Source organism: Jaculus jaculus, chromosome 1 (genome assembly GCF_020740685.1).
Source record: "Jaculus jaculus isolate mJacJac1 chromosome 1, mJacJac1.mat.Y.cur, whole genome shotgun sequence".
In the NCBI taxonomy this organism is placed as follows: domain Eukaryota; kingdom Metazoa; phylum Chordata; class Mammalia; order Rodentia; family Dipodidae; genus Jaculus; species Jaculus jaculus.
The window spans coordinates 323,708,224-323,727,803 of NC_059102.1; the positions used below are offsets into that span (position 1 = coordinate 323,708,224).

The window sequence follows — 19,580 nt, forward strand, 5'->3', positions numbered from 1 at the left end:
CAGTCCTAAGGAGAATGCAAAAATAATCAGAAGTGGGTACCGAGGAATATTTAAAGATGTTTCTTTCGTCAAGAGGACTTTACAAAAGAAAGCTGTAATTAATTGCCAGTGTGTTTGTGGAAGACAGGAATTTTGGGAGTTTGTGCAAACTAAGCCTGTATTCTACCACTGAGCTATCACTGGCCTTACCGTACATAGGCATTTCCACAAATCAAATTTGGTCAGATCAAGTCCATAGTTAACTGAAGTTTTTTTTTGTTTTTTTCCATTTTATTTAGTTGTGAATAAAATAGCAGCCACAGTTTTATCTAATGTATCAATGATATCAACTGCAAAAGTAAAGTTTTGTCCAGCCTGTGCCAAACCACAACAGTTACATTCTGATGAAGGGATGTGAGTTTTTCAAGTTTAGTTTTTTCATTTGTGTCATAATTTCCACATAATCTGCTCCAACAAATGTCTTAACAGTCCATGTCCTTATATTGTCACATCTTCCAAGCTGTCATCATAGAGCCACTTGTAAGTATAACCTTTGGAACACTCCACAATTTCAAAGAGGCGTTTAAATTGTCTAGGGTGTATCTGAGTTATTTTCATCTTTGCTTCTTTCATACTCTTCAGTATATCTACCGTATCCACCGAACTCAGTGAACTGCAAAAAAACAACAACAACAAAAAAAAAAACAAAACTGGTAAATATGCTTAACTTTAAAATAATTTTAATGTAGTTGAGAAAGAGGCAGAGCTCCAGATAGATGCATGGATCAGCTTGTGCATCTGGCTTACATGGGTACTGGGGAATTGAACCTGGGTCCGTAGGCTTCACAGCCCAAGTGCTAAGTCATCTCTCCAGCCCCACTTAACTTTTTTCTTAACAGCTTAATACTAATAGAACTAGCTTCTAAGCCCAACTTAACATTACTAACATATACAATTAAATTTATTTAGATTAGCCAGGCGTGGTAGAGCACGCCTTTAATCCCAGCCCGTGGGAGGCGGAGGTAGGAGGATCACCATGAGTTCAAGACCACCCTGAGACTACATAGTGACTAAGTCCAGGTCAGCCTGGGCTAGAGTGAGACCCTACTTCAAAGAAAACAAAAAGATCCAGGTTGTTTTATATACAGTGAATTCCAGGCTAGCCAGGGCTACTTAGTGAAACCCTACCTTGAAAAAACAAAACATAAACAAAAAAATAAATAAATAAATAAATAAAAGTTTCCAGAGATGTTTGTCATTGTACTGTAAAAGGGACAGAAGACAATACTGGGGATACGTGGAATTTTATTTTTTATTTTTAATTTTTTTTTGTTTTTTGAGGTAGGGTCTCACTCTGGTCCAGGCTGACCTGGAATTAACTCTGTACTCTCAGGGTGGCCTTGAACTCATGGAGATCCTCCTATCTCTGCCTCCCAAGTGCTGGGATTAAAGGCGTGCGCCACCACACCCGGCTGATACGTGGAATTTTTAAAGATAGCTAAATGGGGATGAAGAGATGGCTCTGTGGTTAAGGAGCTTCCCTGCAAGGCCCGATGACCCAGGTTGGACTCTGCAGCTCAGCATTAACATTTTTTTTCCCACATCTTCTGGCAATACTTTCAATGACTAGGGATTGCTGACTCCAAGGCAGAGAACACAGGCTAGAGAAATGGCTTAGTAGTAAGGCACTTTTGCTGCAAAGCCTAAAACTCATGTTAAAATTTCCAGGTCCCATGTAGTCAGATGTACAGTGGCACAAGTATCTGGAGTTCATTCACAGAAGTTTAAAAAAAAAAAAAAAGGGGGGGGGAGGGGGCCAGAGAAATAGTTTAGCGGTTAAGGCATTTGCCTGAAAAGCCAAAGGACCTTGGTTCAATTCCCCAGGACCCACGTAAGACAGATGCATGCACAAGGGGGCGCATGCATCTAGGAATTTGTTTGCAGTGGTTGAAGGCCCTGGTGTGCCCATTCTCTCTCTCTGCCTCTTTCTCTCACTTGCTTTGAAATAGATAAATAAATAAAGCTTTAAAAAAATAAAACAATAAAATAAAAACAAGGTACAGAATATAATCACTAGTTAGTCTTACATAAAAATGTACAGCTGGGCTGAAGGGATGGCTTAGCAAGTTAAGGCATTTGCCTGCAAAGCCAAAGGACCCAGGTTTGATTCCCCAGGACCCACATTAACCAGATGCACAAGGGGGCGCATGTGTCGGGTGTTCATCTGCAGTGGCTGGAGGCCCTGGTGCTCATTCTCTCTCTCTTCCTCCCTCTTTCTCTGTCAAATAAATAAATAAAAGTAAAAATATTAAATATATATATATACATATATATATGGCTATGCATGGGAGAACACCTTTAACTCTAGCACTTCAGAAGCTGAGGTAGGAGGAGGATGCTCCTACCTCTGCATCTGCTGGGACTACAGGCATGTGCCACCACGCCTCGCTGAGAAGGATTTTTTTTTTTTTTTTTTGAGGTAGGGTTTCACTCTAGCCCAGGCTGACCTGTAATTCACTGCATAGTCTCAGGGTGGCCTTGAACTCACAGTGATTCTCCTACCTCTGCCTCCCAAGAGCTGGGATTAAAGGAGTGTGCCACCATAGTGGGCAGGAAATATTTTAAGAAACAGACACGTGATACACAGATATACCTCACTCTACATTAGGATGTGAAAATTAGACTTCTAACAAGAGACTGTCACATTGTTACATTTATACTTCCTTTTATTTTCTTTACTTACTGTAAATGATGAATTAATGTGGCATTACGTTTTCCAAAACAGTGCTTTACCATGTGAAAAAATATATCATAGTTAATAGGACTTAAGTGTTCTGTGAATAAATTTATATGAGGAGTCATGCGAATAAAATACAGGTTTTCTCCTTTTGGGTGCAATGGTTCCTGGATAGAAAGAAAAATAAACTGTGTTAGTCATAAATATTTCTAGAACAAAACATTGTTCACTTCCTTCTTCAAGCTCTTTGTTGGAAGTCCCCACATGTCTCTGAGTTTTCTTACTGAGTATGCCATGAATGGGAAAGCCCTACTTTTTAAAAACCTAGGCCATCTCTGAGATTTTTCCGTGGGCACTGACGGATGAGATAATGACTGCATCTGGAACAGAGAACAGGACTGCTCAAGCTCCATAAAGGAGGTGACTGCGCCACTCTGTACCCCCAGCTGTCGGGGAAACCTGCTGCTGAACAATCAGCATGCAAATGAGTCACAGCTCACCATGCCATGAGCTCAGGTTCACATTAACTCTCCTGCTCCCCCAGAATCTGTGTCTCTGGCCAATTTCTGAGAAAAAAAGTAAACGTAACTAACTTGTAATCGAGGGTAAAATCAAACCACAAGTATACTATCAACATAAATAAGCCTTGTTACATTCAAGGTATAAAGATCACCACCATCAGAGCTAAGGATAAGAAACTATTATTGGGCTGGAGAGATGGCTTAGTGGCTCAGGCACTTGCCTCGATTCAATTCTCCAGGACCCACATAAGCCAGATGCACAGGGGGTGCAGGCATCTGGAGTTCATTTGCAGGGGCTAGGGGCCCTGGTGTGCCCATTCTCTATCTGTGCTCCCCTCTCTCAAATAAATAAATAAAAATAAAATATTTTTTTAAAAAGTCTTAATGACATAACTTATTTATACCTGAGTGACAAGATATTTAAAAAGTGGAGATGGCTAAGCGGTTAATAAGGTGTTTGCTTGCAAAAAGTGGAGAAGTCTCAAACAACTTGGATGAAATGAAGATGTGTCCTAAAAAGCTTTTAACTGTATTAACCTGTTTCTCTGGCAACTGGGGAGATGTGAGCTGGGTGTGGTGGCGCACACTCAGAAGACACAAGCATAAGGAACGGTGTGAGGACACCAGGTCTCCACAGTGAGTTTGTAGACTGCCAGCCACGGTTATATGTAAAGGTTCTGCCTCAAACAAACAAAAAGAAAAAGGAGAAAGTGGGGGGGGGGGAGGGAATTAACACGGGATGTTTTTTATAATCATGGAAAATGCTAATAAAAATTAAAAAAAAAAAAAAAGGAGTAAGAGCTGGAGAGATGGCTTAGCAGTTAAGGCATTTGCCTGCGAAGCCAAAGGACACAGGTTCAATCCCCCAGGACCCACGTTAGCCAGATGCACAAGGGACACATGCATCTGGAGTTTGTCTGCAGTGGCTGGAGGCCCAGGCGTGCCCATTCTGTCTGTCTATCTTCTATCTCTCTCTGTTTACAAATAAATAAATAAATAAATAAGAAGCACATGTGAAATGTTCTTCAGAGCTATAGGTATCTGACACTGTTGTTAGTTAAATCATCTCCAAATTCTTTTGGTCATGATGAAGTTTGAACCCAGAACCTTGTGCATGGCAGATAAGCACTGTACCAATAAACAACATCGACAGCCTCAACAACTGTTTCTTAACTGCTCAGCCATCTCTCCAGCCCTTCAACAACTTTTTACCTTGATTTTATTTTTCAAAAAGAAAATATCTTAGCTGGGTGTGGTGGAGCACGCCTTTAATCCCAGCACTTGAGAGGCAGAGGTAGGAGGATTGCTGAGAGTTCGAGGCCAGCCTGAGATGAAATAGTGAATTCCAGGTCTGCCTGAGGTAGAGTGAAACTCTACCCTGGGGGGGGAGGGGGAACAACAAACAAACAGAAAAGAAAAGTATCTTATATAAAGTTTTCTTGTTTACTTATTTGTTTGACAGAGGGAGAAAGAAAGAAAGAGAATAGGAGGCATATGCCTCTGGAGTTTGTTTGTAGTGGCTAGAGGCCCTGGTGCACCCATTCTGCCTCTCTCTCTCTCTGTTGCTCTCAAATAAATAAACAAATAAACAACCTTTTTTTAAAAAAGTTAACAAAAAAAAGCCAGACACAGCAAAATTACAGGATTTGCTGGCTATATCTGTGAGCTCCAGGTTCAGTGAGAGACTCTACCTCAAAGAATAAGGATGTGCTGGAGAGATGGCTCACTGTTTAAAGGCACTTGCTTGCAAATCCTGACTGTCTCGGTTCAATTCCCCAGTACCCTTGCAAAGCCAGATGCACAAAGTGGCAGGAGGCCTTGGCACACCTATTTTCACTTTCTCTCTCTCCTAAGAAAATAAATACTTTAAAAACTAAGTAGGGGGCTGGAGAGATGGCTTAAAGTTAAGCACTTGCCTGTGAAGCCTAAGGACCCCTGGTTTGAGACTTGATTCCCCCGGACCTACATTAGCCAATTACACAAGGGGACTCATGCATCTGGAGTTTGTTTACAGTTGCTAGAGGCCCTGACATGCCCATTCTCTCTCTGCCGGTCAGTCTCAAATAAATAAGTTAAAAAAAAAAAAAAAAAGAAGGGCTGGAGGGATGGTTTAACGGTTAAAATGTTTGCCTGCAAAGCCAAAGGACCCAGGTTCGATTCTCCAGGAGCCACATTAGCCAGATGCACAAGGGGGCACACGTGTCTGGAGTTCATTTGCAGTGGCTAGAGGTCCTGGCATGCCCATTCTCTCTCTCTCCTTTTTTCTGGTCAAATAAATAAACTAAACAAAGTAGTAGTGCTTAAGTCTGGAGTGTCATAGCACACGCCTTTAAACACAGCACTCAGAAGGCAGTGAGGAGGATAGCTGTGAGTTCGAGGTCAGCCTGAGGCTACATACTGAATTCCAGGTCAGCTCGGGCTAGAGCAGGACCCTACCTTGAAAAACCAAAATAAATAAAATAAGTAAAGTAGTAGTGTTTTCCAAAGTGGAGATGAATATTCATTTTAAGACCTTAAAAGTGAAGTAAGACCTACAGTTGAGTTCATACTGTCCTAACATACCCAGCAACAGTCAGACCTCCTGTTTAAGCTGATTTCTATGACAACATCTGTGAAGGTTAAGTTCTGTGTCAACCTGATTTGTTTAGGAATCCAAGACACTCCTCATAAGTAGGTCTCTGAGGTTGCTTCCAGGAAGGATTAACTAGAGGGGGCTTTATCTAAGGAAGCTCTGGGAAGGAAAGGATCCCTCTTTCCAGTGTGGACTGAGCAGCTACCAGGTTCCCTGACTCTCAGGCCTATGGACTGCGATTGTTGGACTGCTGTTAGCTAATCCAATCAATTCCCTTTTAATGCAATTTAGTCTACTGGTTTTGTTCCTCTAGAGAATCCACTAATGAGCAGCTGGTACATGCAAGTCTCCTTAAGGATACAGTCAATTTCTTAAAAGCAATACAGGTTTAAGGTACATTTCAGTTATTTTTAAAATTAGCTATTAAAAAAAAACCACCCTACAGAATAAAGATTATTTGAAAGACAATAAATATCCCATTAAGCAGGGGAAGGGAACAGTACTCTTCATTCACCTTGTGCTTTGGCTGTGACAGTTGCCCATATTCAGTAAATGTATTAAACGACGACAAAGGTTCCTAAAGGGGAGAAAAACAGAAACAAAACAGCATTTCCTTTAGTTCTCTTGGGTTAAGGCACCTCAAATCATTACCTTAAAACATACCATGCTTATGTAGCTCAGCTGGTACAGTGCTTACTTGGCATGCATGGAGCCCTGGGTCTAACCCCCAGCACCACATAATCTGATTGTGGTGGAGAATGCCTATTCTCACAGTACTAAGGTGGAGACAAGAGAATCAGAAATTCAAAGTCATCTTTGAGGTTAGAACAGCCCAGGTGTTTTGAAATGAGTTCTCATTCTATAGCCAAGCCTGACTTGAACTCATTTCATAGACCAAGTTGGCCTTAAGCTCATGGTAGTGACTCTCCTGATTATAGGTGTGAGCTACCATGCCTACCAATACCATGTCTTTAAAAAAGAAAAGTCATACATCAAAATAAAAAAGAGACTGATGTAGAGGGGGAGAGAATATGATGGAGAGTGGAGCTGTGAAGGGGAAAGTTGGGGGTGGGAGGGAACTATCATGGTTTATTGTCTATAATTATGGAAGTTGTCAATAATTATAAGAAAGTTTTAAAAATAAAGTAAAATAAAAGAAAGTCACAGGCTGAAGTTAAAGTCACTTGCTTGCATAGCCTGCCAGTTTGGACTCAATTCCCCAGGACCCATGTAAAGCTAGATGCACAAATTAGTGTACACATCTAGAGGTTTGTTTGCAGTGGCTGGAGGCCCTGCTGTGTCCATTTTCTGTCTCTTTACTCTCTCTTTCTCTCTGCTTGCAAATAAATAAATACAATTTAAAAAATTTATTAAAAATATTAAATAAAAATCATGCCTAGGCATTGGACATAGGTCTGAGTAACACCACTTGCTTACTATGTGTAAAAACCTTAGGTTCAAATCCCAACACTGCCAAAACATAAATAAGATAAAGGACTTAAAATCACCTCTAGCTTTGCTCAGTAAGTGCTAACAATCATTAACTACTGAATGATAATATTCAAGCATCAGCTTTTATATAACAAGTAAGAAGAATGGCTGTGATTCCATCACTCAAGGAGGCTGAGGCAGAACAGTACAATGCGACCCAGACTACTTAGTCAGACCCTGTTTCAAGCAGAGCAAAACACAAAGGAATAAAAATGTCAGACAATCTTTTCTACATACAGAATAAGAAAAAAAACAAGGAAAAACAGAAGATGAACAGTATTTTATAGGTCAATCATGACTTCTGGGCTATAGAATTGTAGTAAATTTTAAATTTTTCTTCTTTCAATTTGGAAAAAAAAAAAATGTTTCTGAGCCAGGCATGGTGGCCCAACACCTTTAATCCAAGTACTCAGGAGGCAGAGGTAGTAGGATCACTGCGAACTATGAGGCCACCCTAAGACTACATAGTGGGCTAGAGTGAGACCCCTTGAAAAACCAAAAACAGGTTTCCTTTTCCTGGCCAGGCATGGTGGTACATTCCTGTTTATAATCCAAGCAATTGGGAGGCTGAGGTAGGAGGATTATCTACATAGCCGACTATAACTCAAACAAGTAAACCAAGGCAGTTGTACAATGAGCCAGCCATGTTGTTGTTATGTCTCAGTCTAGCCTAGGCTGACCTGGTTAGGTTAGCCTCAAATTCAGTAATCTTCCTACCTCAGTCTCCCAAGAGCTGGCAATAAAGTCATGAGCCACCATGCCTAGGGGAGACAGAGAGGGCGGGGGAGAGGGGAAGAGAGAAAAAATATGAAGATGCATACCAGGGTCTCCTGTGGCAGCAAAGTAACTCCAGATATATGTGCCACTTTGTGCATCCAGCTTTACATAAGTACTAGGGAATCAAACCTGGGTCATTAGGTTTTGTAGGAAAATGGCTTAATTGCTAAGCCATCTCTCTCACCCCCAGCCATTTTCATGACCAGAGACAATTTTTTCCCCCTCAAAAGTATTACAAAGTTAATCTGCATCTAAGAACTGGAAAAAAATAGCAAGATTAACCAACAGTACATAATCTCCACTTACCTGCTTCTTAAAAATATAACAATTTAACCGGGCGTGGTGGCACATGCCTTTAATCCCAGCACCTGGGAGGCAGAGGTAGGAGGATCGCCAGTAGTTTGAGACCACCCTGAGACTACATAGTTAATTCCAGGAGAGCCTTAGCTAGAGTGAAACCCTACCTTGAAAAACCAAAACAAACAAAAAATAACAATTTGGCTGGCATACACCTTTAGTTCCAGCACTTGGGAGGCAGAGGTAGATGATCATTTTGAGTTCAAGACCATTCTGAGGCTACATAGTGAATTCCAGGTCAGCCTGGGTAGAGTCAGACCCTACCTCGAAAGAATAAATAAAGCCTAACTACACACACACAGCAATTCTCTCTAGGCATTACTGTCTTTACTCACCACATGTAGGACCTTAATTTCACAAGCCACTTGCCACAGCACACTTAATACTTGATACAAGTCTGGTGTTTTAGGCGTTGCCACTAGTTTCTAATGAAAGCAAAATAAAAAAACTGTGTTATTATAATAAACCAAAGTAAAATGTAGACTGTCAGCATTAATATCTTAATGACATCTAGAAATTTAAATTAAAAAACGAGAATTAGTTGGGCATGGCAGTTCATGCCTCTAATCCTAGCACTTAGGAGGCAGAGATAGGAGGATTGTTGTGAGTTCAAGGTCAGTCTGATACTACATAGTAAGTTCCAGGTCAGCCTGGGCTAGAGTGGTATCTTATCTTAAAAATCCAAAAACAAAACAAATAAACAAATAGAGAATGAAGTATAATATATTAATCATATGTATTTCAAAGAGTCATTAATCTTGCAAACATTTTATAAGGCACACACAGAATCCAGTGTACATGAGCCTATTTTTAAATGTCACAACCTGCCAGGGCAACAGCTTATAGAAGAAAAAGAAAAATCAAAGCATTGATGAATATGTGGACCCTTGTGCATGTACAGAACTTCCTAAAATAGTCAAAAAATATAATTATCATATAACTTGGCAATCCCACTTCTCTGTATATACAGCTTAAAAAAAAAACGAGGGGACTTGAAGAAATATTTATACACTCACGTACATGACAGAAGTGGAAACAATGGGTGGATGGATGGACAGACACACATAGGAGAATCATATTCAGGAATGAAACCATGTATGTGTTCAGTACATGTCCTTGTATACCATGGCACATGTGTGGAGGTCAGGATAATCTTGGATTCCACTTTGTTTAAGGAAAGGTCTCTCACTGTTCACCTCTTGCTGGCCTATAAGCTTCTGGAGGTTCGGCTGTCTCTGCACTCTAGGATCACAGACACCTACTACAGTGTCTAGCTTTACAAGGTTTTAGCAATCCCAACCCGGGTGCTCACACTTGTGTGGCAAGCCCTTTTTCCATTGAGCCATTTCCCCAGCTCTGAGCAATAAAATTCTAAATGTAATAATGCAGATGAACCTTGACACTATGCTAAGTGAAATACGACAGCCACAAAAGGACAAAAATGATACGATTCTTAGCCACGTGTATTAGCTCACATCCTTAATCGCAGTACTTGGGAGGCTGAAAGATTGCTGTGAATGCAAGACCAACCTGAGCTCTATAGAGTAAGTTCCAGGTCAGTCTGTGCGACAGTGAGACCTGGCATCAATAAAATAAAAAGCATAAGAAATTATATCTAAGTCAAATTCACCAAGACAGAAAACAGAATAATGTGGCCAGGCGTGGTGATATACACCTTTCATCCCAGCACTTGGGAGGCAGAGGTAGGACTGCTGTGAGTTCAAGTGAATTCTAAGTCAGCCTGAACTAGAGTGAGACATTACCTCAGGAAAAAAAAAAAAATAATAATAATAATGTTTACCTAAAACCAGAGGAAAGCAGAAAACAGAGAGTTTGTTCTGAAAGGAATGATAATTTTATAGCTAGATGATGGTATGGATTGTACAATATAAACATGTTTAATGTCACTGAATTATATAAATAAAAATACTTAACTACCTACACAAGATCCCCATAATAGGAGGAAAAAATGATGACATCAGGGTTGATGACACCTGAGCTTAGCGGTTAAGCGCTTGTCTGTGAAGCCTAAGGACCCCGGTTCAAGGCTCGATTCCCCAAGACCCACGTTAGCCAGATGCACAAAGGGGTGCACGTGTCTGGAGGTCGTCTGCAGTGGCTGGAAGCCCTGGCGCACCCATTCTCTCTCCCTCCTTCTCTCTGTTGCTCTCAAATAAATAAATAAAAGGAAACAAAAAATATTTTAAAAAATGATGACATCAAAATAAAAGAGAGACTTATAAGAGGGGGAATGGGGGTTGGAGAGATGGCTTAGCGGTTAAGCGCTTGCCTGTGAAGCCTAAGGACCCTGGTTCGAGGCTCGGTTCCTCAGGTCCCACGTTAGCCAGATGCACAAGGGGGCGCACGCGTCTGGAGTTCGTTTGCAGAGGCTGGAAGCCCTGGCGCGCCCATTCTCTCTCTCTCCCTCTATCTGTCTTTCTCTCTGTCTGTCACTCTCAAATAAATAAATAAAAAATGAACAAAAAATTTAAAAAAAAAAAAAAAGAGGGGGAATGGACATGATGGAAAGTAGATTTGTGAAGGGGAAAGTGGGGGAGGGAATTATGTTTGTTTATAATTATGGAAATTGTCAATAAAAAAAGTTTTTAAAGAAGCTGGGTATGGTGGCGCATGCCTTTAATCCCAGCACTCGGGAGGCAGAGGTAGGAGGATCACTGTGAGTTTGAGGCCACCCTCAGACTATATAGTGAATTCTAGGTCAGCCTGAGCTACAGCGAGACCCTACCTCAAAAAAAAGAAAAAAAAAAAGTTTTAGCCAGATATACAAGGTGGTGCATGTGTCTGGAGTTCGTTTGTAGGAGCTGGAGACCATAGTGTGCCCATGATCTTTCCCTCTTTCTCTCTACCAAACAAATAAACAAAAATTATACATACATACATACACACACACACACACACACACACACAAATAATACAGACTAAGACTACTCAGAAAACTATAAAACTCAGGGCTAGGAAAATGGCTCAATGGATAAAGCACTTGTCATAGTACTATGAATACCTGAGTAAATCCCCAGATCAGACATATAAGATGTAATACCAGGAGCTTATAGTAAGAAGAGAGGCAAATAATTTCTCAGAAGCCAATGAACAGAGCAGTGAATGAGAGACTCTACCTTAAAGTGGAAGGTGATGAGAATGATTTGAAAATTGTCCCTGGACCTTTATACCCACCTTCCCAACACGCACACACACAAAATAATTTTTAAAAAAGAAAATTGCAAACTTTTAAAACAACAAAACCCAGTTGGTAACAACCTACCTGGAATTCTTTTTCACTAATAAATATATTTAGTTCTACTCGGCCATATCTATAGATAGATGTACAGGCATACAAATCATATAGAAGTTTCCAAAGTGCATTTCTTTCATTTTTAATTGGAAAGACTCCAATTATTTTTAAAGGAATACCTGTTAGGAATGCAAACACAAAGATATGGATAAGGTTCTTAAAAAAAACTTTTTCCTATGGCCACATTTTACTGAGGTAAACTAAATAACAATGGTAATTTCATTTCAATAAAACCAAGCTTAGAATTCAGATGAAGGACAGGCAGGCAGGCAGGCAGTTAAATCTCCAGGAAATAAACTGGGTAACTCAGAGGAGGTGAGTGGCATCCAAAAAAGTCTAACTTGATAATAAAGCAAAGCATCCTGGTGGATTCCAAAATCTGTGGCTATTCAAGTCCCTAATACAAATCATTGCATTTTTCTGGGTGTGGTGGCACACGCCTTTAATCCCAGCACTCTGTGAATTTGAGGCCACCCTGAGACTACATAGTGAATTCCAGGTTAGCCTGGGCTACAGCAAGCCCCTACCTCAAAAAACACTATATTGAAAAACCTATATTGGTGTGGTGATGCACGCCTTTACTCCCAGACATTTCCAGGCTGAGTCAGAGCCTGAGGCCAGCCTGGAGCTACAGTGAGCTTCAGGCCAATCTCTGTTAGAGTGAGGCACTGCCTCAATAAGAACCAAACAACTACACTGAGATTCTGTCCCACTTCAGTCAGAATATCAGTCTTTAAGAAAATAAATATGCTGGGGATGATAGGAATCCTTAAACACTGCTGTGGGAAATATCAACTAGTCTAACCACTATGGAAATTAATATGGTAGTTCCTAAAATAACTAAAAATAAAACTACCATTATGAGCCAGCAATGTGTATCCACTGCTAAATATTTACCTAAGACTCCAAGTCAACATATCAGATATATTTGTGCACCAATGTTTATTGTAGCACTAGACACAATAGCTAAGTTTTAGAACCAATCTAGCTGTTTAACAACAGAGAGAAAAAATATGAAGATGCATATCAGGGTCTCCTGTAGCAGCAAAGTAACTCCAGATATATGTGCCACTTTGTGCATCCAGCTTTACATAAGTACTAGGGAATCAAACCTGGGTCATTAGGTTTTGTAGGAAAATGGCTTAATTGCTAAGCCATCTCTCTTGCCCCCAGCCATTTTCATGACCAGAGGAAAAAATTTTTCCCCTCAAAAGTATTACAAAGTTAATCTGCATCTAAGAACTGGAAAAAAATAGCAAGATTAACCAACAGTACATAATCTCCACTTACCGCCTCTTAAAAATATAACAATTTAACCGGGCATGGTGGCACATGCCTTTAATCCCAGCACCTGGGAGGCAGAGGTAGGAGGATCGCCAGTAGTTCGAGACCACCCTGAGACTACATAGTTAATTCCAGGAGAGCCTTAGCTAGAGTGAAACCCTACCTTGAAAAACCAAAACAAACAAAAATAACAATTAAAAAAAATTTTTTTAAATGTGATGTACACAAACACACATGTAACAAATTGTTTTCAGCCACAAAGAATAATGAAGACAAATGTTTTCAGGAATATGGACACAACTGGATATAACCATACTGAGGGAATGAAGCCAGTCTCAGGAAGACATCATATGCTTTCTCATGTGGGTAGATTTTACATTGATAACTGAAATCACATATGTACATACACTATGAAAGTCAAGGTAAAACTGTCTAGTGGACTAATCAGAAAGGGTTTATACAGAAAGAGGGGCCATGGGAACAATGTCCTTAAGATATTACATGCATGAAGATGTCTTCACGTTACACTGTACCATGTCCAATGGATAGACACAATGAAAATAAAAAAGAAAACTTCATTTCCATCCTTTGATAGCAAATTGGCCTCAGAGAAAATGCACGTCCAGCTCGGTGGAACAGCAACTGCTCATGAGCTAAACAACGTAAAAACCCTATCTGCTGCGCATGCACCAAGCAGACAGACACAGCAGCTAAGAAAACGTGAAAGAGTAAAGCATTGGCTTTAGACAGGAGAGGCAGAGGTAGGAAGATCTCCGTGAGTTTGAGGCCATCCTGGGACTACATAGTGAATTCCAGGTCAGCCTGGGCTAGAGTGAGACCCTACCTTGAAAAACCAAGCAAAAATAAATAAATAAAATAAAATAAAATAAAAAATTACCTGCTGTCCAATGAACTGGTTTTATTCCCAAGTTCTGAAAGAGTGTATGTGACAGCATAACGGGTGGTCTTACTACGTCATCATTTCTGGGGTCTAATTTGAAGAAGTCACAGTGAATCACTTGTAGATTTTCATTCCATATTTTCCTTAAGGACTAAAGAGATAAAAGGATAATAGTAGACACTTTAACATTAGGTATACCTTGCCACAATTCAATTATCTGCTTCAGAAAAATAGCTGTGCATAGTAAGACATTCATTACAAGTTTGAGGACAGCCTGGGCTACATACTGAGACCTATAATCACAGTGAGACCTTGTTTTTTTTTTTAATATTTTATTTTTCTTTCTTTATTTGATAGAGGGTGGGGGGATGGGTACACCAGGGCCTCCAGCCACTGCAAACAAACCCCAGATGCATGTGGCCCCTTGTGCATCTTGTTACGTGGGTTCTGGGGAGTCGAACCTGGGTCCTTTGGCTTTGCAGGCAAGCACCTTAACTACTAAGCCATCCCTCCACCCTGAGACCGAGTGTGTTGGTGCAACCATTTAATATCACCACTGGAAGGCTTAGCTGTGAGTTCTAGGTAAGCCTGGGCTACAGAGACACCCTACCTCAAAAACAAAAAACAAAAAGAAACAAAACAAACCAGGCATGGTGGGGCACTCCTTTAATCACAGTACTCGGCAGACAGAGGAAGGAGGCTACCCTGAGACTACATAGCGAATTTCAGGTCGGCCTGGACAAGAGCAAGGCTGTATCTGGAAAAACAAAACCAAAACAGGCTTGAATGAGAGCGCTGTATTCACTAAGCCAATTCCTCAGCTCTCTTAATTAATTAGTACGCACTCTTGCACAGCACAGCCTCTGGAAGATGAAGAACCAGGCCTTCTATATTCTATTCAAAATCCCAGCACTCAAAACTATGACAGAGTATTAAGTGTGGGAATATGTGACACTTTCCCTCATCATCATAATAGTCACAGCCCATACTCCCACAACAAAAGACAGACTAACAAAAGGAAAAGTTTTAGCAAAGTTATTTAAGGAAGTTTTATACAAGTCTTCAGGATTAAGAGCTAGAAGATTGGAAAACTGTGTGGAGATTATACTGAACAGAAAGGGTATAATCTGAGCCGGAGGTGTGCCTGTAAAGCTAGACCCAAGACCTTTCTATTCAGATTACTGGCCTCCAGTCTGTGGCATTCCTTTCACCCAAATACAGTTCTGGAAAAAATAAACCCATGATCTACAAACACACAAGGTAGGCAAGGGAGAGTATCTTGTACCTTTCATACCTCTTAGGAGGAGGGGAATGGTAACAGTGATAATCATAGGCTTTACGCTTGCTTTGGTTATACTGGTACTAGCATCTATGACTTGATTTAGGAGAGAACAATGGGTAAGAAACAGGGAGGACAGAGTCCTTATTACTAAGGCTGCTTCCAAGAGTTCCAAAACTCCCTTATTTTGAAGAACTCAGCAAACCAGTATCGTACTTTGATGTAATATTTTCTGAGCCCCCCAACAAGAAAACAAACCTCAGAACTCCCAAACTTTTAGTTACTTAGCAAGCACTGAAAACATAATGTGCCCTAATCTTTGGAGATAACAAAATGGAGCCCTTATATGAAATAGAAAACAAACAAAAAATGCCAGGTGTAGTGGCCCACACATTTAATCCCAGCACTTGGGAGGCAGAGGTAGCAGGATCACTGTGAGATTCTGGTACTACAAAGTTCCAGGTCAGTCTGAGTTACAGTGAGACTCTACCTCAAACAGACAGACAAAAAGATTAAAAAGTAAATTGCTTAAACCACCCCAAGTAAGCTGGTGGAACAACAAACTATTTTTAGGAATTAAAAACATACCTCCAAATGTGGAATAAAAGCTTTGTCACTTTCAAGTGCAACCACTTTGACACCAGTTTCAAGTAATGCCTGAGTCAGGATCCCAGGACCTAGAATATTAACAGAAAAAGGTAATTTGCAAAATGAACAACAAAATTCCTTTTTAATAATCAAAAACTTATCTATCTATGTATTTGAGAGACAGAGAGAAAGAAAATGGGCACCCCAGGGACTCTAGCCACTGCAAATGAACTCCAGACATATGTGCCACCTTTTGCAACTGGCTTATATGGGTACTGGGGAATCAAACTTGGGTCCTTTGGCTTCACAGACAATCACATTAATAAGCCATCTCTCCAGCCCCATAATTCCCACCCCCCCTTTTTTTTTGGTTTTTCAAGGGAGGGTCTCACTCTAGCCCAGGCTGACCTGGGACTCACTATGGAGTCTCAGGGTGGCCTAGAACTCATGGCGAGCCTCCTTCCTCTGCCTCCCAAGTGCTGGGATTAAAGGCATGCGCCACCATGCCCGGCCCATAATTCCCTTTAATATCAAACTTTTATAAGTGGTTACACAAGTTATTAATTTAAGTAACATAACCCATAGATTATTGCTCTTATTTTCACATACAAGTAATGTGAGATTAGTCCCTTGATTAAACAATATCCCAGAAGGTAAGTGGCACAGCATGGCTCTGAATCCATTTTCCAGTGACTTCAATTCTAGCACCATTCAGCATATTTTACTACTTCTTAGAAGAGAAATAGAAAAGATTGCCAGTTAACCTACCACTTTTATTATGGGCTACCTGAAAGTTATAGCCATCAAAAATATTGACAAGGCAGCTGAGATGGCTTAGTGGTGAAGGCACTTGTCTGCAAAGCCAGAAAACCCAGGTTCGATTCTCTAGGGCCCAAGTAAGCTAGATACAGAAGGGGGTGCATGCATCTGGAGTGCATGCTGCTACTGGCCCTGGCATACCCATTCGCTCTCCCTCTTTCAAATAATCAATATGGCAATGTTGTATTAGTAGTTGGGCAATTCTCACAAAAACGAGTGCCAGTTCTTGGCACCTGTGAAGTTTTTTTTTAAATTCAATTTAGCAACCTCAGTGAAAGGAAATAAGGCATTTTGAAGGAGAGGAGTTCCCATGTGTTCACAGTACCCTGAGATGTTGTGAAGCTACAAACTGAACTACTTCTTCTTCTTCTTCTTCTTTTTTTTTTTTAGGTTTTTCAAGATAGGGTCTTGCTCTGGCCCAGACTGACCTGGAATTCATTATGTAGTCTCAGGTTGGCCTAGAATTCACAGTGATCCTACCTCTGCCCCTGAGCACTGGGATTAAAGACGTGCACAACCATGCTCAGCAGAGAGAGAATGAGAATGGGAGCAACGGGGCTTCTAGCTGCTGCAAACAAACTCCAGATGCATGCAACACTTGGCGCATCTGGTTTAATGGAGAATCAAACATGAGCCATCAGGCTTTGCAAGCAAGTGCTTTTAACTGATAACCCATCTCCCCAGCTCCAAACTGAGCAGTTTTTTCTTTGAGGTAGGGTTTCACTCTAGTCCAGGCTGACCTGGAATTCACTATGTAGTCTCAGCATGGCCTCGACAATCCTCCAACCTCTGCCTCCCGAGTGCTGGGATTAAAGGCGCGCGCCACCACGCCCGGCAAAGTAAGCATTTTTTAACAGAGCTTTATTAGCTGGGTGTGGTGGCACATGAGAATTCGAGGCCAGCCTGAGACTACATAGTGAATTCCAGGTCAACCTGAGCTAGAGTGAAACCCTACCTGGGGGAGGGGGGGGAAGTATTGCCAAGGTGCTGGAGATGGCTTGGCGGTTAATGCACTTGCCTGCAAAGCCAAAGAACACAGGTTCGAGTCCTCAGTACCCACCCATATAAGCCAGATGCACAAGGAGGCCGTATGTCTGGAGTTCGTTTGCAGTGGCTGGAAGTCCTGACGTGCCCAATCTTTTTCAAAATAAGTATACAAATAAGGTATTTTTAAAAAACACTGACAAGTGTAAATAAAATTGACTTCTTATAATAAGAAACGATACTCTAACATAAATAGGATTCAAAAACTATTTTAGGGAGGTGAAAATCAAAATCTTATCAAACTGTCGTGTAAAGTGCAAGCTGTTGCAGAAATATTTTGGGGTGTCATTTATACAGACCACAGGCAGAGGTTGCAACTTCTGCAAGCTACTGAAACGGCAGGGTCCAATAGTGGGTCTAAAAAAACTATGCATCAAAGTGATAACTATCAATGAAAAATGCAACGCAGCCCAACTCACCTGGGTTGAACTCCAGCAAAAGTTGATCCCTGTTTTGTCGTTTGTCCTGCATGATATTTGCCACGGTATTAGCCAAATGCCGACTGGTTACGTAACGCTTGGGGTCGGATCGCCCTTTAGGTATCCACGAGGTTAAGTCTTCGAAACCCAGGTCGGGCAAATGCTGTGGGTGGTAATCGGAGAAGCCACGGCGGTTCCTCGCCCGCAAGTCCTTCCGCGTCCCTGCTTCGGCCCTCAAAACGCAACAGCGACCAGGGCCCGCCAGCAAGGACACCGGCAGCCGCGGGGGAAGACCCGCCGCCCTTCCCCACATCTTGGATTCTAGGCTCCACCCCAACGACCACCGAGGATCAGCAGAGCGGCGAAGCCCCAGCACTGCACCCCACGTGCACCATCTCCTAGCAGTCAGGGGAGGCCGGGCGGAAGTAAACGCAAACTGCGCATGCCCGAGCCTTCGTGCTTGTCTCCCTCACTTCCGCTTCCGTCTAGACTCGGCTGCCTGACGCTCGCGTGTGGACAGGCTAGGAAAGACCATCCGGGTGTTGCCGCCGAACTCTATGGTAGTCCGCCGTCGGCGCTTCCTCTCTAGCCGTCTCGCGCTCTATGCTCCTGGGTCTCCGGCGGCCAGCCTTCCAGCCGGGAGGGGTTCGCTGAAGGAGGCGGGGCGGGAAGGCTGGAGGTGTCTAATCCTCCCGAGCCGCGGGAGACCCGAGCAGGCTCCGTGACAGCTCGTCGGCCGCCATGTCAGCAAGCGGGGCTGGAAACGCGCTGGGCGCCCGGCGGTAGCCCCCCTTTCGGCCTCGGATTCCCAGGTGAGGAGTGGAGGAAGCGGGATGCAGGGGAACCTGGCGGCCGGGGAAGCCCCGCGCTCCTCCCCCGGCGCTGTCCTCTGGCCGCAGCGCCGCCTCTGCGCTCCGGGGACTTGTAGCGGGGTCCCTTCCCTCCCCCGGGCCCCTCTCGGGGCTCCTGTTTCCCCCTCTTTTCTCTAGTCAACTCGAGTGTCCTGTTCCTGCGCATCGCGCCAATTTCTTAGTCCCTAGGGGACGGGCGACTGAAGTCGTTCTGCGCCCGGCTCCCCTGGGAGCCTGCGGCTTCTACTCTTTCTCAGTGTCTTTCTGTCCTGTGGCCCACTCCTCCTGTGCATTGGTTTTAGGACCACCCCCCCCCCCAACGCCCCAAACCTGATTTCCCCGCCACCACCACCTTTGATTGCCAGAAACAGCCTAGTGTCTCCCTTGCAGTCCTCCCTCTGGGCCAAGATGTATCTTTTCATTTTTAATTTGCATGTTTGAAAGACCGAAGTATAAGACTGAAAAAAAAAAATGAGGGTTTGAAAGCATAAAAATCCGTCCTACGTTTAAAACGATTAAAACCTCAGGATGCTTTTATATTGCCTGTGTAAACTTAGTTAAGCACATTGTAGTGTAGGATGCAATTTTAAAAACCAAATTGCAGAGACTCTAAAAATAGGGTGCTCTAATGGAAATTTTGGCTGTCTT

At 42.2% G+C, this 19,580-nt stretch overlaps 2 protein-coding genes across 2 annotated transcripts in view; one reads left to right on the top strand and one right to left on the bottom strand.

The window, feature by feature from the left end:
• Window positions 1-223: 223 nt before the first annotated feature.
• On the bottom strand, window positions 224-18,517 carry Tfb2m (transcription factor B2, mitochondrial). The gene is made up of 8 exons (XM_004653429.2): window positions 18,082-18,517; window positions 15,800-15,888; window positions 13,930-14,083; window positions 11,718-11,866; window positions 8,770-8,859; window positions 6,324-6,386; window positions 2,723-2,883; window positions 224-652 (listed from the first exon to the last, which is right to left on the bottom strand). Exons 1-8 carry the CDS (start codon window positions 18,392-18,394, stop codon window positions 478-480), a joined length of 1,194 nt encoding a protein of 397 aa, XP_004653486.2. The 5' UTR covers window positions 18,395-18,517; the 3' UTR covers window positions 224-477.
• Window positions 18,518-18,707: 190 nt separating this feature from the next.
• The window catches only part of Cnst (consortin, connexin sorting protein), a 98,115-nt gene continuing 97,242 nt past the window's right edge, over window positions 18,708-19,580 (top strand). The window contains exon 1 of the mRNA XM_045151450.1: window positions 18,708-18,893. The gene's annotated coding sequence lies outside the window, so the exon portion shown is untranslated. The remainder of the gene's footprint in view (window positions 18,894-19,580) is intronic.

Bases quoted from the DNA above. Each gene is read 5' to 3' on its own strand.
- Tfb2m (XM_004653429.2), bottom strand. From the start codon at position 18,394: ATGTGGGGAAGGGCGGCGGGTCTTCCCCCGCGGCTGCCGGTGTCCTTG. The intron at 8,860-11,717 runs GTAGGTTGTTAC...TGCTTTCATTAG, and splicing joins TTAGTGAAAAAGAATTCCAG to AAACTAGTGGCAACGCCTAA. The intron at 6,387-8,769 runs GTGAGTAAAGAC...TCTCCCCTTTAG, and splicing joins AAATTAAGGTCCTACATGTG to GAACCTTTGTCGTCGTTTAA.